The following is a 25,837-nucleotide window of genomic DNA, read 5'->3' as shown; positions in this document are numbered from 1 at the left end:
GCTCTGTTTATCCTATTTGGAACATACTCTTTAGGGGGTGGCTCATGTCCATTACTTCCCACTACAGCATGGGCAGTTTTGAACACCAGAGCTGCTCTTAAGTTCCATGCAGAATGAAGTGCAACCAGAATGGAGCCCTTCAGAACTGTTCAGCAGCTGATTGCATCTTCCTAAAACAACAACAAATTGCCCTGCCTGTTTTGTGGTTTCTGTTGGTGTTATTGTTTAAAAGGGGATGTATCATCTCTTCAATGATAACAACAATATCTGATACTGCAGCTGTATTTGCAGGGAGGGCAAATCAAATGTGTATAAAATACAAGGGATTAAAGAAATCAATTTGCTTATCACCTTATTTTGACAAGACAAAAATCTACAAATGGAACCACTCCCATCAAAGAATTGTTACCAGTTACAAGTCAAGAGCAGCACAAAGACAGAACAAACAACTGTTTGCTGTCTCTTCCAGTACCAGAAGCAACAATCCATAGATGAGGTAGTAACCTGCAAGTGAAGCTAGCACAGTCTCATAGTATAACTAAGGCTGGAAGAGACCCCAAGGATCATCGAGTCCAACCTGTCACCACAGACCTCATGCCTAGACCATGGCACCAAGTGCCACATCCAATCCCCTCTTGAACACCTCCAGGGATGGTGACTCCACCACTTCCCTGGGCAGCACATCCCAATGATGAACGACTCTCTCAGTGAAGAACTTTCTCCTCACCTCGAGTCTAAACCAAATTACAAATTACAAATTACGTTGTCAAAAGACTGAAGCCCCAGCAGCATTGTCTTCTCTACAGTACAGCCCTGTCAGTAAGGTTTAGGGAAGTATCAGGCTTTGAAGTTTGATTTATTGTGTATATATTACCTGAGATATTGCTGGGCCCCATGCTCTTTAACATCTTCATTGATGATCTGGATGAGGGCATTGAGTCCATCAGCAGTAAATGTGCAGATGACACCAAGCTGGGGGCAGGAGTTGATCTGCTGGAGGGTCGAGAGGCTCTGCAGAGGGACCTGGACAGGCTGGGCAGATGGGCAGAGGCCAAGGGCAGGAGATTGAACACATCCAAGTGCCAGGTTCTGCACATTGGCCACAGCAACCCCAGGCAGTGCTACAGGCTGGGGTCAGAGTGGCTGGAGAGCAGCCAGGCAGAGAGGGACCTGGGGGTGCTGGTCGATGGTAGGCTGAACATGAGCCTGGAGTGTGCCCAGGAAGCCAAGAGGGCCAATGGCATCCTGGCCTGCATCAGGAACAGTGTGGCCAGCAGGAGCAGGGAGGTCATTCTGCTCCTGGACACTGCACTGGTTAGGCCACACCTTGAGTCCTGTGTCCAGTTCTGGGCCCCTCAGTTTAGGAAGGAGGTTGACTTGCTGGAAGGTGTCCTGAGAAGGGCAACAAAGTTGGTGAGGGGCTTGGAACACAGCCCTGTGAGGAGAGGCTGAGGGAGCTGGGGTTGCTTAGCCTGGAGAAGAGGAGACTCAGGGGTGACCTTATTGCTCTCTACAACTACCTGAAGGGAGGTTGTAGACAGGCAGAGGTTGGTCTCTTCTCCCAGGCAACCAGCACCAGAACAAGAGGACACAGTCTCAGGCTGCACCTGAGGGGTGCAGGGGAGGTTTAGGCTGGAGGTTAGGAAGTTCTCCACAGAGAGAGTGATTGCCCATTGGAATGGGCTGCCTGGAGGGGTGGTGAAGTCACCATCACTGGAGGTGTTCAGGAGGAGACTTGATGGGGTGCTTGGTGCTATGGTTTAGTTGATTAGGTGGTGTTGGATGATATGTTGGAGGTGATGATCTTGAAGGTCTCTTCCAACCTGGTCTGATCTGGTCTATTCTATTCTAGTCTAGTCTATTCTAGTCTATTCTAGTCTAGTCAATAGTTCAAAGTTCTGCTGCACAGGCCTTTGTAGATATGCAACAATATATTTCATCGTGGCAAGAGAGACAACTGGTCATGTTACTTTCTCTCAGCTGTGCCCAAGCTCCCTGAATTTGGCATGACAGATCTCTATGTCAGGTCACCTACACTTGGGATCTGCAAATGCCAGGGAAGACAACCTACCACCCAGACAGGCCCAGCACTGCAAGAGCAATGATCAAAAAGGTCTTTTCCACAAAGCTTTTTGTGATTGCCAAAGACTGTGTGCTTATTTCTAGAGGCTTTGACATGAAAACAAATGAAGAATAAAAAGTTGTGTGTAGTACCTGCCTACATATGTGAAGTTGCCCTCTAATAAATCAGGCATGCTGAGGTACTTTGTTCCCTTTTCTCTGGCATTTAACCCAGAATAACCCAGAAAATGCAGTCATGACAGCCATCTGTCACAGTGACGGGAAGCAATCTAGATCAAGCTTCCAGAAATGAGATACACACATAATATGCTGCAGCAGCAGCAGCTGTATTTCAACAGCTCATTCATCACTTGTCTTTTTCTCCTGGATCCTCTAATTCTGCGTCTCTGAAACGTGGTTTTGTATCTTTTAATCTGCAAGAACCCCCAACCTCAAATACCTTCTCAAGCTCTGTGTTTACACAGAACAAATAATTCTTATCAGGGATAGGGAATGAAATTGTCACCTTCAGAGAAGTCCTAAATGCCACAAAGCTTTACAGCTTATGACTACTTGCTGAAATTCCATGAGACCTTTGATGAATCTACATGATACATGTCAACCCAGGCAAAGGAAGCAAAAGACTAAGTGCGAGAGGCCAGGAGTCAGGTCTGGGGAGAAGCAGCATAACTCAGTTTGGATTATAAACAGGATGACTCTGCTGTGTGCAACCACTAAAATGACTAACTTTAGTGCCTTGTGCTTGTAGGGAAACCAAATCTTCCAATACTCCAAGTGTAAAATATACAGACAAGACCAGGACTACAATGCACCACGTGGACTGGAAGTTCTGCTTTAGACCCAAGCTGTACTTGACCAACCTCCACAAGTGAATCCGAAGCACAGTGCAGAGCACAGAACTGTGAAACAGTGCAACAGGAAATGCAAAAGGTAAGGTTTAAGGTATTGACATCTTTATGACTTGTCACTGTATGGTATGTACCACTGGATGGTATTCTGAAGGGCCACATGACAATCCAGGCCCTTCTACAGTCTGCCTCTGATCTAACTGAGGCTGGTGATAGCCAGCCATTACCCTCCACCCAGCCAGATCCCTCCCTCATTCCAACAACACCCAGATGGTATTTGTCTCTACCACATTCTCATTCCTTGTTCCTAATGTTGAAAATAATTCTCTTGTGTTTTGCTGTCAACACAGGAACTGGCTTCCCAAATAAACTGCTGTTTGTATCAGAGCTCCTTCCCATTAAGCTTTTCTTGCCTTTAACTCTGTATGTGCCTGTAGGAACAAATCAGTTGATCCTCCTCCAAGCACAACTTCGGTAACTACTGAAGATTTTAAGAACCTGTTGACATCTGCTTTATCACTAACCATACCTGCTCATAGCAAGACTGCCTAGGAACCAGAACCTTGTATTCTGCTTGCTTCTGATGAAACAGGCTCTGGTTCAGCCTGTGGGTACTCCGCTTTCCAGGGACAGCCCAATGAAGCTGCAGTGTTAGGAGCTTTCAGTACCTAGAAAAGGCATGCTGGGTTACAGAATTGCCCTGGCTAGGGAGCATCATCTTGAGCTACCAAAATCCACATTAGTTCAATCTCCCCATTTCTATTTTCACAGTATCACAGTATCACCAAGGCTGGAAGAGACCCCAAGGACCATCGAGTCCAACCTGTCTCCACAGACCTCATGCCTAGACCATGGCACCAAGTGCCACATCCAATCCCCTCTTGAACACCTCCAGGGATGGGGACTCCACCACCTCCCTGGGCAGCACATTCCAATGGCGAATGACTCTCTCAGTGAAGAACTTTCTCCTCACCTCCAGCCTAAACTCCCCTGGCACAGCTTGAGACTGTGTCCTCTTGTTCTGGTGCTGGTTGCCTGGGAGAAGAGACCAACAGGGCTGTGCTCAAGGCCTCTCCCCAGCCTTGTTGCCCTTCTCTGGACACCTTCAAGTGTCTCGATGTCCTTCCTAAACTGAGAGGCCCAGAACTGGACACAGGACTCAAGGTGTGGCCTAACCAATGCAGAGTCCAGGGGCACAATGACCTCCCTGCTCCTGCTGGCCACACTATTCCTAATGCAGGCCAGGATGCCATTGGCCCTCTTGGCCACCTGGGCACACTGCTGGCTCATGTTTAGGCAGCTGTCAATCAGCACTCCCAGGTCCCTCTCTGTTTGGCATCTCTGAGCTGCTCTGACCCCAGCCTGTAGCCCTGCCTGGGGTTGTTGTGGCCAATTTCCATTTTTAGGAAACAATTCTGGGAGTATTTCACATTTAATTCCAGTATTAATTGTCAGCAGACTAACAGCAGTGCATTAAAAAAACCCAAACATTTTATTCACCTGATTTAACCACAGCCTCTGAAAAAAAAGAAAATTCAAACAATCTGTCCAGAGCTTGTTAGAATTGTACTGTTATGGAGTCAGAAACAAGCACAAACCATCTCAACTGGACTACAAAGTATTGATTTCATCACTCATATTTACAAGTGACACTTTTCTTTGTGAAACTGTTTTAAACCAGGAAAAAGAAAATCATAAATCACAAATAGTAAAGAGAGAATCTAATTGATGAATTGAGAGCCAGGAGACTGATCAATGACTGTGAAAGACTCCAAGTTACAGTTACATATTTTTTGGAGGGTATTTATTTTTAGGGAAATCCAAGAAGAATCAAAAAATAGTGATTTGACTCTGGAGGGTTATGCAAATCTCATGACAGAGTCAAAATGTTCCTTCAGTAACAACATCTGCACCATTTGCAAATACTTCCCTGAAAGAAGAGAGTAGGCTGTGGAAAGCCTGTGTAATTTTAACTTCTTTCCTCATTGACCTATGTTAGGATGGCTGAGGTTTTATTTGGAATAGATTCCTAGACTAAAATAGTAAGGAAAAAAAAACACCTTACCGTGGCAAATGCCTAAACTCTCAGGTTTCATTTCTACAAAGAGACTTCTCTCAATTAGAATAGAATAGAATAGAATAGAATAGAATAGAATAGAATAGAATAGAACAGAATAGAATAGAAATAGAATAGACCAGGTTGGAAGAGACCTTCAAGATCATCGTGTCCAACCCATCAACCAATCCAACCCACCTAAACAACTAACCCATGGCACCAAGCACCCCATCAAGTCTTCTCCTGAACACCTCCAATGATGGTGACTCCACCACCTCCCCAGGCAGCCCATTCCAATGGGCAATCACTCTCTCTGTGGAGAACTTCTTCCTAGCCTCCAGCCTAAACCTCCCCTGGTGCAGCCTGAGACTGTGTCCTCTTGTTCTGGTGCTGGCTGCCTGGGAGAAGAGACCAACCTCTGCCTGTCTACAACCTCCCTTCAGGTAGTTGTAGAGGGCAATAAGGTCACCCCTGAGTCTCCTCTTCTCCAGGCTAAGCAACCCCAGCTCCCTCAGCCTCTCCTCACAGGGCTGTGCTCCAAACCCCTCACCAACTTCGTTGCCCTTCTCTGGACTCGTTCCAGCAAGTCAACCTCCTTCCTAAACTGAGGGGCCCAGAACTGGACACAGGACTCAAGGTGTGGCCCAACCAGTGCAGTGTACAGGGGCAGAATGACCTCCCTGCTCCTGCTGGCCACACTGTTCCTGATGCAGGCCAGGATGCCATTGGCCCTCTTGGCTTCCTGGGCACACTCCAGGCTCATGTTCAGCCTACCATCAACCAGCACCCCCAGGTCCCTCTCTGCCTGGCTACTCTCAGCCACTCTGACCCCAGCCTGTAGCTCTGCCTGGGGTTGCTGTGGCCAATGTGCAGAACCCAGGACTTGGATGAATTCTCAGAAAGTACTTATTTTTTCCCTTGCTTTCCTTCATTTCCATTCATTCAAGTTTGATAATGGTTGGACCCAATGATCCTGAAAGCTTTCTAAATGATTCTGTACTTTATTTCCTGTAAAGAAAAGTTTACTCTAGTAAAGCTAGAGAACAGATAATTTTGGCCCCATGCCTACAGAGCAAAACTTCTGAATGTAGGAAATGCATGCAGGTGAAATGCAAAAAAAAAAAGAAACGAAAAAAAGAAACGAAAGAACCCAACAAGACAAGGTGTCATCAACACATTTTGCCAAACACTTCGTGTTTGTAAGATACAAAGCTGCTGTCAAAGCACAGGAAACCGGTGCCTGAGGAAATAATGCCGGGGATGCCAGCAAGGGCAGTCGTCCGGTAGCAGAACTGTGACATCTAGTGGCAGCGATGTGTGTTCATTCACCCGCTTCGGCTGCCTTCAAAACAGCTCTAACAAACACTCTGCCTACTGCTCACCTATGGTTTTAATAACACAGACGCAGTAGTGCTGATGTTGGCATCTGTGTTTGAACAGGGGTATAAAAATATGCACACGTATCAAGTGTCTTCAGATACTTTCCTTTACCCACAGTAAAGACCCAACAGCGAACAAAAACCACCAGAATAAAGTAAGCTTTTATGATATACAAACAATGCAAAAGCTTTTCCAAACCTTTAATACCAGAGATAAAAATATCTACTTTATATATTAACGCTATCATTGTGCTAACACAACCTATTAAGTGCCCTGGTCTGGAGTAATTTGCTGTAACTGTGACAGAGTTCTTGCAGAAAAGCTGTTCCCCAAAAGATTGTGCTATGTGCCATTTACTTGTAGCCAGGACCATGTCACACAAATATTTTACAGTCAGAGGCTCAAGCAACAGAAAAATCACTCTAATCTCTCCCAAAAATCCCCCACAGAGATTATGAAGGCTACTATAGAATTTTAAGGTGGGTTTTTTCTGCTAATAGACAGTGACAAGACAATCTATGCCAACGCCCCTAGCCATGAGAGCCAAACGTTTAGCATTACTACGGTTTAGCATTGCTCTTCCTAGCTTCCAGGCACTGCCCCTCTAGTCTCACATCACAGATAAAACAAACCTGGAATTAAGATTTTGCTTGCATACTGGAGAAGTGATTATTTGTCTCCAGATATTCTCTTCTGACTGTTATGGAGATCCAGTTCAAACCCTTGCTGCCCAAACCGTACGCTCTGTTTTCCCTTCTGACTCCCCCAGCTGTGCTTCTGAACAGGGGAAGGAATCACCAATGGCATCACTTCAGATTTACAAGATGTTGCTTTGTGACTGCTGTGTGTGCAAATCGTCATTGCAACGCAATTTAGCAGTTGCAAATGCTCTTAAGCTGCATGGAAGTATGGGAGGTTCTGCAGCAAGCAAGGTGGTTAATCCGTATTCTACCATGTGACACCAAATAAATAGCAGTTGAAGAAAACTAAGAAAACCAAACAAAAACCCCCACTGCTGTACATGATATAGTACCTTTTGGTTAAAGCTTCTTAGCAAAAATAGAGGAATATGCTTTAAGCATTCCAGTTACAGATGGTTCCATATTAAAATTTCAAGGTTCCCCCATCATGAAAAAAATATTGCATTTTCCCAGAGGTGCAGCAGAAAATGTCTCTCTCTCTCTCTGAACAAGGTTTCGGTCTCTAAAAATAGGTAGACAGTAAATACAAATTCAAATGACATCTTACAAAAATATAATACAGTACTGAGGGTGTATGGTGGTTGTGCAGTACGGACTTTGCAGTCTTGCTCCTGGAGGGAAAGCAAACCTAGAGAGCCCATTGGATATCACTGAGCTCAGCCGGGTCCCCAAGGCCTCCATCAGCCTCCAGGTAATTCATAAGAGCTGTCATAGCAGTGTCTTCATTTTCACAGATGGCATCGAAGTCCAGATGAGAATTACCACCTGTAACATGATGGAAACATTAATGTAAGCCCTATAAAGCATGACAAATACAGAGTTGTTCAATTGTTTCAGATGGCAAGACCTTCAGGATGGAGTCCAACCATTACCTCATTCTACCAGCTCTGGTGCTGAAGTATGTCGCTCAGCACCACAATGCTCTGCCTCTTTCAAACACCTCCAGGGATGGGCTGTCTGTTCCAGGGTTTGGCAACCCTTTCAGTGAAGAATTTTCTTCTAATCTAACAGCGAACCTAAACCTCCCCTGGTGCAACTTGAGGCCATTTCCTCTCATTCTTTCACTTGTTACTAGGGAGAAGAAACCAACCCCCATCTTACTACAACCTCCATTCAGGGAGTTGTAGAGAGGGAGGTTTCCCCTCAGCCTCCTTTTCTCCAGACTAAACAAGCCCAGTTCCCTGTTCTCCAGAACCTTGACCAGCTTTATTGCCCTTCTCTGGACCTGCTCCAACACCTCAATGTCTTCCTTGTAACAACAGATTAAAACTGAACCCAGTACCAGGGATTATTGTATGTGGAAGAATAGAATAGAATTAACCAGGTTGGACAAGACCTTTGAGATCATCGAGTCCAACCTACCACCCAACACCATCTGATCAACTAAACCATGGCACCAAGCACCCCCTCCAGGCTCTTCCTAAACATCTCCAGTGATGGTGACTCCACCACCTCCCTGGGCAGCACATTCCAATGGGCAATCTCTCTGTGAAGAACTTCTTCCTAACATAGAGTGCTTGGCCATTTTCTCCAGCCCAAGCGACCCCAGTTCCCTCAGCCACAACTCGCCAGCCCTGTCCTCCAGACCCTTCACCAGATCTGTTGCCTTTCTCTGGACACACTCCAGCACCTCCATGTCTTGCTTACAGTGAGGGCCCCAAAAGTGAACCCAGTACTCAAGGTGTGGCCTCATCAGTGCTGAGTGCAGGGGGACAATCACTTTCCTGGTGCTGCTGGTCACACTATTCCTGATAGAGGTCAGGATGCATACAGAACAGTGCAAGTCATACAGAAACACCCACATCGATTTTTCCATGTCTCATGGTGAGATATTTTAGCTTATGGTAACTTCCAAAACATATTTATTTTTAACCAGCACCTTTCTTTCCTTGGAAGTCAAGGTAAATGTTTACCTTTCAATGCTAATCTAATCACACAATAGAAATAATAGCAGACACAGTTCTGAGCACATACATAATTTGATTTAAGAAGCAAACTTTCATCTGGCCAACCTACTGGACTGCCTTCAACTGCTAGCTAATAACTCTTGGATCCTTCCAGAGTTCATGGCACTACAGCAGAAAACTGCTTTCTACTTTACTGGGAAACAACCACGGACCTCCATTCTCATCTGAGACACTTTACTGGTTGATTGGGTGTTTTTCAAACCCTTATTTAAAGGGTGAGCTTTTTATTTCTTTAGTGGGTGTTGGTTTTTTCCTGGTGGGTTGGGTTTTTTGGTTGTTGTTGATGTTGTGACGGTGGTGGGGTTTTTTTTAATTTCTATAAAGCTATAGTAACCCTGACTGATACTATGATCTTAACTGAAACAAAAGAGGGAGACAGAAAAGCTTCCAAGAGCTAAAGACAGGATAAGCATAAAGATTGCTGTTATGGCACTTTGCCTTTTATGTTGAAAAAATACAATGGCACTCTCCTCTTCCAGGGCCAGGGAATCTTAAATCATACAATCATACAATCAATAAGGTTGGAAAAGACCTCAAAGATCATCAAGTCCAACCTATCACCCAAGACCACATGACTACTAAACCATGGCACCAAGTGCCACATCCAATCCCCTCCTGAACACCTCCAGGGATGGTGACTCCACCACCTCCCTCAGCTGCCGTCAACCAGTACCCCCAAGTCACAGTATCACAGTATCACTAAGGTTGGAAGAGACCCCAAGGATCATCAAGTCCAACCTGTCCCAACAGACCTCATGACTAGACCATGGCACCAAGTGCCACATCCAATCCCCTCTTGAACACCTCCAGGGACGGTGACTCCACCACCTCCCTGGGCAGCACATCCCAATGACGAACGACTCGCTCAGTGAAGAACTTTCTCCTCACCTCGAGTCTAAACCTCCCCTGGCACAGCTTGAGACTGTGTCCTCTTGTTCTGGTGCTGGTTGCCTGGGAGAAGAGACCAACCTCTTCATGGCTACAACCACCCTTCAGGTAGTTGTAGAGGGCAATGAGGTCACCCCTGATCCTTCTCTTCTCCAGGCTAAATCCTGACAAAGTGCTGCCTCAGTGCAGGCTGGAGTGAGGAAAAAACCAGCATTTTCTTTCAGCTTGCAGTTAAGAAGGAGATAAAAGTGCTAAAAGGACAATTGTTCACAAAATACAACCAGCTCCTTTACACTGTCCTGAAATACTCCTCCTTACCCACCTCTCTATTCTGGAGAGTGAACTAACAAGCACCTAATTAAAACTGTGGCATGCAAGAATGCAAGAGTAAACGTGTCTCCACAACTACCTGAAAGGACATTGTGGAGGGGCTGGTGCTGGTCTCTTCTCACAGGTGATTAGTGATAAGAGGGAATAGCCTCAAGCTGCAAATGGGTAGGTTTAGGCTGGACATTAGGAAAACATTTTTCACAGCAGGAGTGGTCAGGCATTGGAATGTGCTGCCTAGGGAGGTGGTTGAGTCACCAACCCTGGATGTGTTTAAAGGTCATTTGGATGTGGTGCTTGGGAACATGATTTCGGGGTGAACCTTGTAGAGTAGGGTTAATGGTTGGACTTGGGGATCCTGAGGGTCTTTTCCAAGCTGAATGTTTCTGTGTTCTCCTGTGCAACCTGCTCTGGCTGGAGGATTGGACTAGAGCATCTCCAGAGACCCCTTCCAACCTCTGTCATTCTGTGGTTCTGTTACAGGACATTAGTTTTGTCATGGGATTAAATCACTGATTAAATATTGCTTTTTGCCTTCCCATGATAACACATCTGCTTTAGACCTCTCCTCTTCAGGCAGGCAAGACAGATCTGACTACAACTTATACAGTATCACAGTATCACAGTAACTAAGGTTGGAAGAGACCCCAAGGATCATCAAGTCCAACCTGACTGTAAAGTGGAGCACTCAAAAATGACACCATTTATCAGGAATGTCTTCCCCTGCAAGCCTCAAAATATCCACATGAGAAGAACAAAAACCCAAACAAACCCACCAAAAACCCCACAACTTACTGAGGAGAGGTTCATTACTGGGAAATGGAATAGCACCCTGGGTTTGTTCTGAAGTCTCTAGGCCTTCTGTTTCCAAAGGGCATAATTGAATCAAATCTTTATTTGGCACCTGAAAGAGCAGTAGTAGTAAAAGGGACAGAATTCAATTCTCAGTTTAGTCAGAACTATTGTGTTACAGAAACATTATGCATTGCTGTCAAAGTATTAACTAAAAAGAGTAAATCAAAACCATGATTCAGCAGGCAGATCTACTGCACTTAGAAATAATTCATTTTGTAAGTTCACATGGTATTGGACTTGGCTTAAATAAAAGCTCTTACTTACACATCTGTCACAGTAATGGTATCTGCTTTACTGAAGGCCTCTTATGGGCTCAGCAAAGAAATGTAGCACAACAAACTGTACTGGCATACACTTTCCCTGTCTAGTACCATCAACTATAAATTCCCAGTGACATCATGTTTGTCAGTGTTGACATATTCCAGCTAAAAGGTACAAAGCCCCTCATAGCTCTCGTGTTCTATGTGCATTCTAAGCAGATCTCTTCTCTATTCCTTTGCATCTTGTTAGCATAATGATGATAAGCAAAAAAAAAATCATCTAAGCAGTTTTAAATTACTTCTTGCACTTCCCAAAAAGGAGGTTAGCAACACTAAAGACTGAAGTCACAGTAACCCAAACATTTTTTACCTCCTGTTTGTTTCCTGTTGCCTGACTCGTGTACATTCTACCAGGGAACTAATAAAGCTGAAATGCTTTAACAAAGCATTTTAGCAACAAATGGGATACCAAATCACATCACAAAACAAAAAGAAAACCCTTCCATTAATACAGCTCTGTTACCCTTATGATGAGATGCTGCATGATTTAGAGCTCAATATATACAAGTCAAGCAGCTCTTACAGAGAGTGACCTGCGGTAAGGCAGGGGAGAACTGATCCTAAAAAAAGGCAAGAACATCAAACTGTCCTAGTCTAGAGCAGGACAGATTGCTCTATTGCTCCAAAAGGGGCAAAAGAGTAATTCTCACACAAATGGATTGGAGAGTAATGGAAGGTTTAAATGGACTTTTACAGGCAGTGAGCTACTCACGTTGCTGCAGTTTATAGTCAAAGCTGGAGAAGGTGACTTTCTCAGGAGATGTGATGGACTTAGCTCCCCAGACGGTGAAGAATGCAACCTAAAATAGTACATGTTTAATTGATTTACTGACTCACATCAATCACAAGCTGGAAAACAGCCTATGTTGCAGAACCCACCAGGCCCCTCTCACATGCACGTGCCAGCTAATCTGAGGCGATGTCTTAATTCTCCTGCTGCAAGTTCTCACACTAGATAAAGCAGCAGAGATCAATAAAGACCATGGGTCATAATCACTTCAGCACACTTCCATCTTTCTGTTGAATCACCAAACAATGACAGACCAAAGAGTAACAGGTTTCAGAATTAAGCACACTGAGACAAATGGCTACATTTCAAATACACACAGAACACACACAACATAAGGAAGCTCTGCTAAACGTGGCAGGGGAAAGGACACATCCTTCTAGTGCTCCCTGTGCTGTTATTTTACCTGTCTTTCCCAAAAGTTCATGAAACTCCAATTAAAAATAAGGACTCCTTGTTTCTTACTGGAATTCTCTGAGATGCTCTTCCTCCCTCACCAAACATGCCAGATATGAAACTTACAGTGAAAATACCAGAACCAGGGTCCTTTGGACAGCTTGTTCTCATAGCCCCCTACTCTTCCCAGCTCCCAAAGGACAAGGCTACAGAAGAACTGAGCCATTCTGGATTCTGCCTCAGATCCAAAATGTGATAAGGAATTGAAGGAAAGAGAGAAGATGGGTGAAGAAATGACCTATCTTCAGGAAATTGAGTTATTTGCATGGAATATAAGTTCCCTACATCCCAATATCCAATGCACCACTTGATAAGCAGTACTGCCAAGTCTAAAAGCCAGGACAGAAACTCCACTTTGAACAGGTTTATGGAAACTGCATGCCCAGAACAAAACCATTTATCAAGACCAGTGATGTGTTCTGCCACACACAAGACTAACGTCAGGGTGTAACTGGTACCTCATAATGCCACTGGCTGAACCTTTTATACATATAACAATAAAAATGAAACTTCAATAATCCTCACATCATTATGTACAACTCTCCCATATCTTTACTTAAAAGCATAGTGAATGATGTCAAGTGGTTATTACCTTTGCAATTCTAGTATTTCATTTGCAATTTCAGTTCCTATACTTCCAGCACCAAGAACTGTTCCAGAGGACATTCCAGGTACACTTACTAAAGGCTGCTTTACAGCATCTAATAGTTAAAAACAAAACAAAATCAGACCTTAAGTTTGTAGCAGTTTCATTACATAGAATACACAGAATAGACCAGGTTGGAAGAGACCTTCAAGATCATCGCCTCCAACCCATCAACCAATCCAAGCCACCTAATCAACTAACCCATGGCACCAAGCACCCCATCAAGTCTCCTCCTGAACACCTCCAGTGATGGTGACTCCACCACCTCCCCAGGCAGCCCATTCCAATGGGCAATCACTCTCTCTGTGGAGAACTTCTTCCTAACCTCCAGCCTAAACCTCCCCTGGCACAGCCTGAGACTGTGTCCTCTTGTTCTGGTGCTGGCTGCCTGGGAGAAGAGACCAACCTCTGCCTGTCTACAACCTCCCTTCAGGTAGTTGTGGAGAGCAATAAGGTCACCCCTGAGCCTCCTCTTCTTCAGACTAAGCAACCCGTGCTCCCTCAGCCTCTCCTCACAGGGCTGTGTTCCAAACCCCTCACCAACTTCAGGAAAAACCATCATCTCAAGGATTCATTTTAAAGCAGTTTTTCCCCCCCTGTATCTCTTATTTTCAGAACTGACATTCTTTGAAACACTTAACTCAGAGGGGAGAGGGTTGGAAGTCCCATTGGAAATATGTAGTCAAGTCAATAATACATTTGTGAAGATTACTGATTTCCAGTGGGGAAATCATCTTTAATCATTACCACCTACAGTCTCTCCTACAGACAACACAAAACACATGAGGGGGGAAAAAAAAATACAACCCTTGGATTTTTTTCAAACTGAATTATTCAACAGAAAAATTTCAAAGGCAAAAAAAGAAACCCAACTTTCTAGCAAGATTATAAACCATGTAGAAATCACAACCTGATTGTGATTAGCTGAAAAATATTACCAGAATATAGCTCACTATCAGTATTACCCTATGTGCTAGGGGTAAACTCCTAGAGTGCAATTGCCTTGCTTCAGAAAACCAGGCAGCATATGAAAATCCTGCCTACAGCAGAGGCTGCTGCAAGGAAAAGACATGCTGTAAGCCTTTCTGATTACAGTTGTGCACATTACATGAATTACAATGCTGTAACTAGAAACTGCCACCAGAATTAGCTTCACAAACAAAGTAATCCTTTCTTGCACAACCATCCAGAGTGAAAAAAACAATCCCTGGATTGAATAAAGCTAAAATTGTAGTGGTTAATCAGGAGATGCACCTATGGTAATTGCAAGAAGAGGCACTTACCTTCTGCAGGCTGGGAGCTGTAGAGGACCTGTGCTTCAGCTGACTCATGATGACCTCTGACATTCAAACAGGTTTTAAAAAACAGAAACACCAAACAAGTCAGCAATTGCTCTCAAAAGGCAAAGCCCAGCAAATTTATGTTTGACTTCAACAAACAGCAAAAACTAACATCCTCAAAGTAGTAAAAACTAACATCCTCAAAGCAGTAAAAAACTGTCAGTGCTCAACCCTTTGTAGTGCTGGTGAAGCACTGGGTGAAATACCAATTTCTCCTTGCTCTCCAAATAAAAAAGCAAGGCCAATAGAGTTGTCTATGTTCTACAGAACAAAGCTTCCATTTTTACTACTAGGAGGGAGACCAGAAGCAACTGCTACAAGGACAGGTCAGTGGCTATCTTTTGCCAGCAGCTGCTGCCTTCCTGCCCTCCTCCAGACATCTGCAGATGCCTAGGTCTCCAGGGGAGGGAAAAGTGGCCTTTGTTGCTGGGCAGCTATAGCTGCTGCCTGACTGTTCTTCACTGTCTACTTGAGGAAAAAGGACATGGGTACAATAGGTGGGTGATGTTGACTTCAGACATGAACCAGGTATAGAATGGGGTAAAAGGCCCCCTTGACAGCTTGGGTTTAAGAGGAATAAAATCCCCTTCATTCCCCCCTCTCAAAACCCCAGTCACTATCATAGACCCTTGGCATCACTGGAACAATCAGAGTTAAAGCTCCATTGTAAGGATGGAGAAAAGAAAAATCATGAAAAAGAAGAAAAGAAGAATTAAACACACATTTGCTGTCTCACAAGCTCCTCCCTTGCAGTCAGTTTGGAGAGCATCTTTTTGTCCTGCCATGCACTTCTACCATCTATCAGCTACGCTTCTCCACGGTCTGACAGATGGTAGGCTGGGCAGCACACAAAATAAGGTCAGCTGGCACATGCTGTCTTGTAAAGCTCAGAAGGAAAAGCAGAGCTAACTTCACATTTCCATTTATTCATACCTACTTTTCTTAAAAGATCCTTTCCTTCCTCCTTTAATAAGAACCTCTTTCACATCTTTTTTTTCCCTCTACTAAGAAATAGCAGAGTTTTCAGAGTCAAAGCCTCCCCCAAGAAAATAACTGGCAAACAACAACAAAGGTTTGCCAGCTTACTCAACCCCTTTTTGTGCAGTGTTGATACTTTCTAGCCTTGTCCTCTTTCTTAAATAGGTTGCTTTCTGTTAATGCTGACTGTAGTTCAGACAAAAAAAAATCACCTGGGTATTTATAAGAATTACTTACAATACCACAGTGTTGTTTGACACGATGTATTCCAGTTCTTTGGTCCACGGATTCATGAAACTAAACCACTGGCTCTTTAATGTAATGAAAGTCCCATCCTTTGCTCTAAATTTGTAGGAGTCTGTAAAGACTTTTTCTTTATTCTGTAACACTGGAGGAGAAAGGAAAGTTGCAATCACTGTATTTATACTTAAAAAAATAAAGCTCAAAAAAAATCATGTGTTTCATAGCATCATGAAACTAAAATGTTTTTGATGGCCAAAAATACAAATTCAATCATAGTACCAGTCAGGGTTGGAAGGGACCACAAGGATCATCTAGTTCCAACCCCCCTGCCATGGGCAGGGACACCCCACACTAGATCAGGCTGCCCAGAGCCTCATCCAGCCTGGGCTTAAACACCTCCAGGGATGGGGCCTCAACCACCTCCCTGGACAACCCATTCCAGGGCTTCACCACTCTCATGGGGAAGAACTTCCTCCTCACCTCCAGCCTGAATCTCCCCACCTCCAGCTTCATTCCATTCCCCCCAGTCCTATCACTACCTGAGATCCTCAGCAGTCCCTCCCCAGCCTTCTTGTAGGCCCCCTTCAGATACTGGAAGGCAACACTTAGGTCACCTGGGAGCCTTCTCTTCTCCAGACTGAACAGCCCCAACTCCTCAATGACAGACAGGACCTCTATTAAACATCAGACTATAGCTTCAGCAGTGTTTTAAATCATGAATTAACCCCCCAGTACTAAGTTTCTGCAAACCACAAGTAGGGAGACTCCTGACTTGGTGAACTTTCCTAATCAGAGTCCTCAATGATATGATTAGGCACTGATTTGCTCTTCAGGATTCCTTCCTCATGAGACTCCTCGCAGAGGGTTGAAAGAAGCATTAACATTATTCCCTTGCAATTAAAGCACCGTACTAGGATCCAAGATCACAGAAGTTTCTCCCTGCTTCTGTTACAAGCACCCCGTGGGCCTGCCTTACTGCAGATGCACAAACCAAACTAAGCAATCCTAGCATTGCCTATTTTCTCTCTGCTGCTGATACTTTTATGGGTAGTGTTACCACACAGCAGTGACACATAGCTGTAAGCAGTCTAGGAGGACCAATTATTTTGTACCTTCTTTATGTTTTTCAGCTAGATGATTGTGATCATCTTGATGGCAGTACTCATAACAAGAAGTTCCCAGAAGCTCTTGTGGCAGATACCCTAAAATTGCTGTGGCACTGTTAGAAATAAAAACATGAACTACAGCGGATTCAAACACTTGCAAAGCTCATTTGATTCACTATCCAATACAGCAGGGAATCAGTATTTAAAGAAAGAGATGCTTGTGTTCAGAGTTGAGGAAAAAGCATTACTATAGCTCTAAACCAAAAGGCAGTATTTGCTGCAAATGATTCCCTTGCAATGAATGGTAACTCAGAGGAAAACCAACAGTGTTTAAATGTGCAAGCCACACATAGATGCAAGACACTGATTATCATTAGGTATTGCCACTAGCCAGTCCAGGCATTGGTCACATATAAGGAGTCATTAAAAAAATATATACCTCTGTCATTGACTTCTGCTCTGCAGCTCTAAGGAATAGGCTTAAACTCACTTGTAGGTGAAAGACAAGGCAACCCAAACCAATAAAATACTTTGGGTGACCACAATGACATTTTAAAATACAAAGGGCTAACTTGTCTCTGTAGTGAACAAAAACTTGGGTTTTGGAAAAATGCAGAAAAATAGGAACTTAGCTTTTCCTTCTAATGAAACCATTTGGTATTTCATTTAGATAATAGCAAATTTGATCCACATGCTAAGATTTTAAGTACTTGAATGTGTCCAGAGAAGGGCAATGAGGCCTTGAGCACAAGCCCTATGAGGAGAGGCTGAGGGAGCTGGGATTGTTTAGTCTGGAGAAGAGGAGGCTCAGGGGAGACCTTATTTCTCTCTACAACTACCTGAAAGGGGGTTGTAGCCAGGAGGGAGTTAGTCTCTTCTCCCAGGCAACCAGCACCAGAACAAGAGGACACAGTCTCAAGCTGTGCCAGCGGAAGTTTAGGCTGGAGGTGAGGAGAAAGTTCTTCACTGAGAGAGTCATTTGTGGAATGTGCTGCCCAGGGAGGTGGTGGAGTCACAGTCCCTGGAGGTGTTCAAGAGGGGATTGGACATGGCACTTGGTGCCATGGTCTAGTCATGAGGTCTGTGGTGACAGGTTGGACGTGATGATCTTCCAACCTTGGTGATACTGTGATACTATTGTCTTGGTTAAATATTTATCACCTATGTCATATGCATTAGCATCTAACTGGAGATGTTTCTTTAGGAGTAAGCATACAAGTGAATAGAATAGAATAAAACAGGTTGGAAGAGACCTTCAAGGTCATCGTGTCCAACCTAGCAACCAACACCACCGAATCAACTAAACCATGGCACCAAGCACCCCATCAAGTCTCCTCCTGAACACCTCCAGTGATGGTGACTCCACCACCTCCCCAGGCAGCCCATTCCAATCGGCAATCACTCTCTCTGGGTAAAACTTCCTCCTAACCTCCAGCCTAAACCTCCCCTGGCACAGCCTGAGACTGTGTCCTCTTGTTCTGGTGCTGGCTGCCTGGGAGAAGAGACCAACCTCTGCCTGTCTACAACCTCCCTTCAGGTAGTTGTGGAGAGCAATAAGGTCACCCCTGAGTCTCCTCTTCTCCAGGCTAAGCAACCCCAGCTCCCTCAGCCTCTCCTCATAGGGTGCGTTTTACGGCACATTTCCATGGTGCTTGCTCAGCTTTTCCTGCTGAACAATACACTTCACTGTTGCACATCACATGCAAAAAATCATCGATTCTGAATGAATTGCTGCTTCCTGCATACAGCCCCGAGGAAATGTAACCTGCTGGAGAAAGGGCAGTTCTGACAGAAGGCATTAGGAAATGTAAGTAGTGGTGTGATTTGCGTTTTCTCTTCATTAAAGAACAAAAGGCTTACCGCTGATCTACATAAACAAATTTTCCATCCATGGCAAACCGTGTAACAAATTCTGTTGCTTTGACTTTTATCTCTCCACTCTTTTGTGGAACAATGTAAGGGTGTAACCTCCCAATTGCAACAAGACAGTTAAAGTTACTACTGTCCTTTTCTACATCATTTTCCTCTTCTACTCCCACCTCATTAGGAGGCCAGTTCTTCATATACCCAGTACAGTGAATGGTACAGTATTTTCTGTGATCTAATAAAAAGAAATGAAATAAGCAGCAGTTAAAGTTCAAAGAGTAAACTGAATGACCTGTTTGCCATGAGACCAGCAACAAGATTTTCATGCTTACCTACAACACCGCTACGAGGCTACCGATCATTTCACGGGGTGTTTATTAATTCATGTTGTCTTACTTAATGTTGGCTTACCTGGGAGAGCACTTCTAACCCTATGTAAACACAAAGTAAATCAACAGACCAGGAACCCACAGATCATTGTATGGTTGCATATGTATTAGAAATGAAACTGGAGATGCACTCTGTATCTTCTAAATCGATTCACTTCTCGCAAACACAATTAATCTCAACGGGTGGAGACTCTCCAGCCCCCTGCTCACCCTTGTGGCCCTTCACATCAGACACTGTTTTATTCCCATTAGTACTAAATCCTTGCTCTTGTCTGTGCGTGGAGGGGAACAGAAATCAGTTGGGAAAGCAAATAAATTATGGAGGACCCAGCAGTTGTGTACAGGGAGATGTTAGCTTTGGTTGGACTTGATGATCTTAAGGTCTTTTCCAACCAGGTGATTCAGTCAGTCAGTCACTCTATACAACTGCTGGGAATATCAATGGAGATGACAACCCAAAACAAGCCAGCCTATTTTTTTTTTCATCTGAGGTCTGTGAATTTCTCACACAAATCTCCTTCATTATGCACTGTCATTTATTCCAACAGCTGGTAGTCTTTTTGATGTCTCTATAACATGCAAATACCCCCACAAGCATCAGGGCACAGAGATGACATTGCTGCGTCTTACTGTTACTGTGCATCTTTCAAAGAACTTGTGCCCAAGTCAGGCTGTGCCTTTAAGAAAGGGACAGCTGCTGGAACACTCTGGCTGAATGTTTGGAAAAACAAAGATTCAGTATCACTAAGGTTGGAAGAGATCATCGAGTCCAACCTGTCACCACAGACCTCATGACTAGAGTAGGGAGGACACTACTGCCCACTGCAGGCTTGAACTCATGACTCTCCCATGAAGGGTCTTACACGCTACCCACTGAGCCACTTTTTACTCACAAGGTATTCTAAATGAATTCCATTGGTAGAATGCAACTTTAAGTTTTAGTTCTGGTTGAGCCTCAGTCAGTTCTGTTCTGTCTTTTCAGCCTGTCTGCCTCCGTCTCTCTCTGAGCAACAGCTGCTGGATGGAGTTAACCTTGAACTAACAGATAAGAATAATTCTTGCATACACTTTGAGCTAACAGAATTTCCTCCTTAATAATTACCTTTTCTCTCTCTAACTCTTTTTGGGAGAAAAGGGAGATAGGGGGAGAGAGGGGGCACAGGGCAGGGGGACCCTCCTGGCTGGAGGAGGGAGTTTTGTGCTGTACTACATTCTTTGCTGTACAGTTCTGTATATAATGTAAATACTGTATATTGTGTATACATTCACTGCACCTCATCCTGCTTGTAAATATAGCTTTAATTCATCTCTGCTTCTCTGACTGAGTTAGCAGTGCTTTCTCTGTGTGTGGGGGAGAACTGAACTTTCTCTCACCACCACAGAACTGCTTAAGCATTCTTGTTATCTTGTGTCCTGAACAAATTATGCTTGATAGGCTTTGACTGTCTAGCAACTACACAAAACATGTATCAACTCCGTAGAATGAAAAGAATGTGTAACCTGGTGTGACTTTGTCAGTTTTCTGAGACTGGTCAGGTGCCTTCCTTCAACACTGCTTTCCTAAGAAACATCCATGTCAGTTAAATCCTTCTCTCACTACATTATTTGGGACATCAAGGAAGACTGAATTCTATTTTCTTGCAATTAATAACTTTTACAACTAGTTCCTGGTTTATGGTATCTCTCAACAATAACAGATTCAACTTTTTAAGTTTCATGATTATTTTTTTTTTCCTGGGGTCAGTTTCAACACACATCTGGAAAAAAAAATAATTAATCAATGTTCAGGTATTAAAACAGAAGCTGGAGATGACATTTTTAACTGTTAGAAAACGTGAAAAGAGTGGAGTGCTGTGCAGGCACACCAAAATATTAACCATATTAAAATGAGAGGAAAAACTAACTGGTAAGTTAGTATTTAAGAAGGAAAAAGGAAAGCAAAATCCATCCGTGTAAGTACACTGGAGCTTTAAAAAAAGGTCTGCTTGGCTTTTTCCCCCCTTTCAAAACAGTGGATTTTGCAGGTCTTATTCATACTGCTATCTGCACAGCATTTTCACATCATTCATGTATGCCTTGAAACATTTAGGGATGCCTTATCAGAAGTTTCATTCTTTTGATCTGCTCCAGTTCTTTCAAAACGACCTGTGAGGCTTCTAAAAATTTTACTCCAATAAATGATGGACTCCTAAAACAGTCACTGTAACTCAGGTGGGTTCCTACCTCCCTTTTTTTTCCCCAGGAGTGAGCAGAGGGGATAAAAAGTACAATTTAGACTGTTTCACAACATGCACCTCCAGGACATATTTATCCTTGCTCTACTGCTACTTTGTGAAGGCAGTGATAGCTACGTGGGTCACGTTACTGACTCAGAACTTACAATCACAGTATCACAGTATGACATCAAGTTTCAACTCAGAACTTAAAATACATCAAGTTTCAAACCAGAAAGCCCCCAGGTCATCTCCACCATTTGAATACCTTTCTTCTTTGGGTTGGGCAAGCACTCCTTTTCTTCTTTGACCGTGTTCCTACTGCATTTTATCCGGCAGAAGAAGGAACGGCGAGCGCCAGAATTCAGTCGAGCTGGTCCAGCTTGAAAATCTGTGTGGACTTGCAAGCCAGCTTACAAAAATTTAGTGAAGTAGTTAAAAAAAATCAAAATTCCAGTAAGAAAACTTCAGAATAGAAGGCCTTTTCTTCATTTTATTTTTTGCTTCAGTACATTCTCCTTCCTGTTTAGTTGCCTGAAGTTTGTCCCTCCAATTAAAAGAAGTCTAATAACTTAAACAGGGCAAAGGCAACAAACTGTCACACAGATCCCAAAGCTACAAGGAGCTACCAAACTACTTTTGAAACTCTTCCTGGTATTTTGAAGGGTTATTTTAACAAATATACTTTATAAAGCTTTCAAATCCTATTGGGTACAAGAAAGAACTGCAAAGATCCTTATCAAAACCAGCTAGGAAACAGTCATGAGCTGCACAGTACATAATGCTTTCCGTATTAGCACTAACTGTAAAGCAAAGGCGATTCGGTTAAATTAGGATTGACACTTAGCATTTTCAGAGAAGACAGGGATTCTTGATATTGAAGTATTTTATCCCATGTTCGACTACATCAGGTCTTTTGTACTGACAAGACCTAGCAAATACAAGAAAAAAAAGTAGTATGCCTGGTAGGAAGAACGTCAGACCACATCTTGGTAAATGCAAAACAACGCAAATTGCAGCAATTCTTATTATCTAAAACAAATTATTCTCTTTTCTGGGCTAGCTTTTAAACTCTAAGTGCACTTTAAGCAGATGAGAAGCATTCTAATGTTTGGTTCAAAAAGTTATGCCTCAAGTGCATACACACATAAGAACCTGAGTATGTCCTGCATAACAACTACATTTAGAATGGAATTAAGCAGGCTGGAAGAGACCTTTGAGATCATCGAGTCCAACCTATCATCCAATACTATCTAATCAACTAAACCATGGTACCAAGCACCCCATCCAGTCTCTTCCTAAACACCTCCAGTGATGGTGATTCCACCACCTCCCTGGGCAGCCCATTCCAATGGCCAATCACTATCTATGAAGAACTTCATCCTAACATCCAGCCTAAACCTTCCCTGGCGCATCTTGATACACAAATGCACATACTGCCCAACAATGAATTCAATATGTTGACAAAAGGATCCAATTTCCCACCCTGAATCATTCATCCTATTGGAAAGGAGCAGTAAGAGTCTACCTATCTTCACCTCATATGATTATGCAATTCTATCCATTTTCCAGGCTCTCCTGCATTATAGACTGATTTGCACCACTGACCATCTGCATTGCTCAAAGCTTCAACATCTCAAATCCTTACCCAGTCTCTCAGTCTATATATCACACCAGCTACTGTGGTCAGTATGCATTACCCCACTTACCATACTACAGCAGTGCGATTCTGATCATTTAATAACATCTGTTTAAAAGCAAAACCAAAACAACCCACATGCAAATCTAACTTACTTTTCCCATCTATGAGCTTCTCCCTAGGAGAGATATCTGAAGAAGAAAGTTGCTCCTTCACTTTTGCAACATCCTTTGGATGCAAGTAATCAAACAAACTTTGTCCAATTAAACTGGCCTGTTTAAAAACAAACAAACAATGAAGAGAAAACCCCAAAGAAGTAAGAACCACATCATTTCAGAACAGCACACCACGCATTACTTATGTCAGAAAAAACACTTTCTATGCCTCTTAAAAAATAGCAGTTTTAGTTGGATATTAAAGAGTTCCTGCAAACCCATGTTCTATTGATGTACATAACATGATTCCTGATCCCAGCCAAAGAAGGTCATGCACAAAGTAACTCTACTCGCACATTACTGGGGGGAGGAGGAGGTTAGAGTAAGGAAATAGAAATGTTCATAATACCTAATGATTCTGAGCTCAAATCTGCTTCCACAAAATGGCACCACTAAGCCATGGGGCTGCCTAGAAGCAGCTCACTTCAGCAATCCTTACTAGGGCATTTTTACAGCAATCTATCTAGCTGGGACTCATTCAATCTGCTGATTCAGAGCAACTGGCCTGCTGCACTACTGCAGGCAGAACTACCTTTGAAACAGGAAGGAGTTCTTAGAGAAGTGGGCTAGTCTGGGTTTTTTCATTGCTTGGCTTCACCACAGCAGATCACAAGAGTATGTTGAAAGCAGCTATTTTGACAAGTATTGTAGAGTCAAGTGCAACCTCGTTTTAGACCCAGGCCACTTGCTACGTGATCACTGCACTTTTCCAATAAGCCAGAGTCAGTAATGGGTTTAATGAAAAGCTTGTAAGAAAGCAGCATAAACATGCAGCCTCTTTCACCAGCCTGGCCCCCACCTAACCCTAATGCAGATGTCAAAAACCTGAGTGCCACTGAGAAAGGCCAATAATGGCTGTAACAAATGGATTAGGCTGCAAGATGGGATTCACAATGCAGGATGATTCCCAAATAAGCTCACAAATTCATGGCTTAAGTCAGTCATGCTCTCTGACACTCTTTGGCTGGAATAGTGAAGATCTAGGAGTCTGGAAGTAGGTATGTGTGATGATGTGAGAGACTCCCAAAGGTATTACTTAGTCCTTCAGTAAATTCAGTGTAGAAGTTTTTTAAAAGAAAAAGAGAAACACCACCCCTTCCCATACTTCATGCTTGATCATAATATAATGCATGTCATATATATTAATAAAATATAATCATAAGATTATTTTAAATGTTTTATTTAAAGAGAGTTTGGGGGTTCTTTAATTACCCTTCTGTTTATGAAGAAAACTAACTAAGCACAAATGGCTTCAAAGTGAGAGAAGTAGACAGATGGAAGCACTGGACTGGGTTCAGTTTTTGGAACAGAAGTCACAGATTCATGACCAAGTTAGCAGGTCCCATTTGTGGCAATTGTCCATGATGCCAAATGTCAATTAAAGAAAGGTGCTTCCAGTTTCTCTATTTCTCTTATTCTAAAGGCTAAGCTAACTGACACTATCTCAGCTCCCTTCAAATTAAGAGCATGCACATGGATCGTTACTGTGGGTGAGGTGTATGCATGTAGTGCATCTGAGAGTAAAAGGAAACCTTTAATTAATTTCCATTGCTGAACTACCAATTTATACTGGCCTAAAAAAAAACACCACCCAAACTCCCTTCACCATTTAAAAAGAAGATATCATGGAGAGAGAAATTAGAACACCTTCAAATGATCTCTTCCTCTTAGACTAGTAATTTTCTTAGGCACAGCTAACTGAAGTCTGGTGTAATTACTCAGGTCAGGAAAACTGACTTTACTTGCAAATACTTTGTACCAGGATATTCAGCCTCACTCTGAAGCAGATTAAATCAAAGAAAACCCAAGAAATACTAGGCAAAGACTGTCTTTTAGTAACATGGATTGTCAAAGTTTAGAAACTTAAGAAAATACAAAGTAGAAGCAAACCAAGAGACTCAGCTGTAACCACCTGGTCATAATTCAGTATTTTACAAACTGATTCCGAGACAAACAAAATTTTTCCTCTGTTGCATCCAACCACAAACAAGAATCCATCTGCAGCCTGCAAATATAAAGACATTAGCTTTAAAAACACATACATAAAATATACCATGGATATTGATGACTGCAAGTAAGCACACATTTAAATCTGGGTTGGTTTTTTTTAAGTAAATAAGCTATTAATCACACCAAAAAGCATTTGAGAGTGCAAGGACCAAATCAGACCATCACTTACAGAGAGCTAAACATAGCTTGGGGAAAAGAAATGGTAGCCACTAAACAGCTTAACTTGGGACTACTCTTAAAGATCTTGGCAAAGTCCCCTACTGCAGCAAAGAAAAACAGTTGCAAATAAGAGAGGGTAAAGGTGTGTGCTTGGTTTTTTGTTGTTTTGGGGTGTACATCTGTTTTTCAAGCAGATCTTTAAAAATGTGACTGAAGGACAGCGAACAACTGCAGGTTTATTTATGAGTAAAGAAAACTATTCTTGATACTTGCATAGAACCACAGAATTTTTTCAACTGGAAAAGACCTTTAAGAGCATCAAGTCCAACCATTACCTAACTCTGCCAAAACTGGTGCTAAACCATG

The 25,837-nt window shown here is 43.1% G+C and overlaps 1 protein-coding gene across 1 annotated transcript in view; it reads right to left on the bottom strand.

Annotated features, from left to right (window-relative positions):
• Positions 1-7,320: 7,320 nt before the first annotated feature.
• BMAL2 (basic helix-loop-helix ARNT like 2) overlaps positions 7,321-25,837 on the bottom strand; it is a 51,326-nt gene continuing 32,809 nt past the window's right edge. The window contains exons 7-17 of the mRNA XM_009896105.2: positions 25,215-25,307; positions 23,243-23,360; positions 21,717-21,860; positions 18,841-19,081; positions 16,987-17,093; positions 15,869-16,019; positions 14,597-14,652; positions 13,260-13,368; positions 12,137-12,224; positions 11,045-11,153; positions 7,321-7,832 (exon numbers count right to left, since the gene is read on the bottom strand). Of these exons, the coding sequence (XP_009894407.2) occupies positions 7,696-7,832; positions 11,045-11,153; positions 12,137-12,224; positions 13,260-13,368; positions 14,597-14,652; positions 15,869-16,019; positions 16,987-17,093; positions 18,841-19,081; positions 21,717-21,860; positions 23,243-23,360; positions 25,215-25,307 (1,353 nt within the window). The 3' untranslated portion in view covers positions 7,321-7,695. The remainder of the gene's footprint in view (positions 7,833-11,044; positions 11,154-12,136; positions 12,225-13,259; positions 13,369-14,596; positions 14,653-15,868; positions 16,020-16,986; positions 17,094-18,840; positions 19,082-21,716; positions 21,861-23,242; positions 23,361-25,214; positions 25,308-25,837) is intronic.

Source organism: Dryobates pubescens, chromosome 27, assembly GCF_014839835.1.
Source record: "Dryobates pubescens isolate bDryPub1 chromosome 27, bDryPub1.pri, whole genome shotgun sequence".
NCBI lineage: Eukaryota > Metazoa > Chordata > Aves > Piciformes > Picidae > Dryobates > Dryobates pubescens.
The sequence above is the reverse complement of the archived record's forward strand: the minus strand, read 5'-3'. Positions and strand labels throughout refer to the sequence as shown.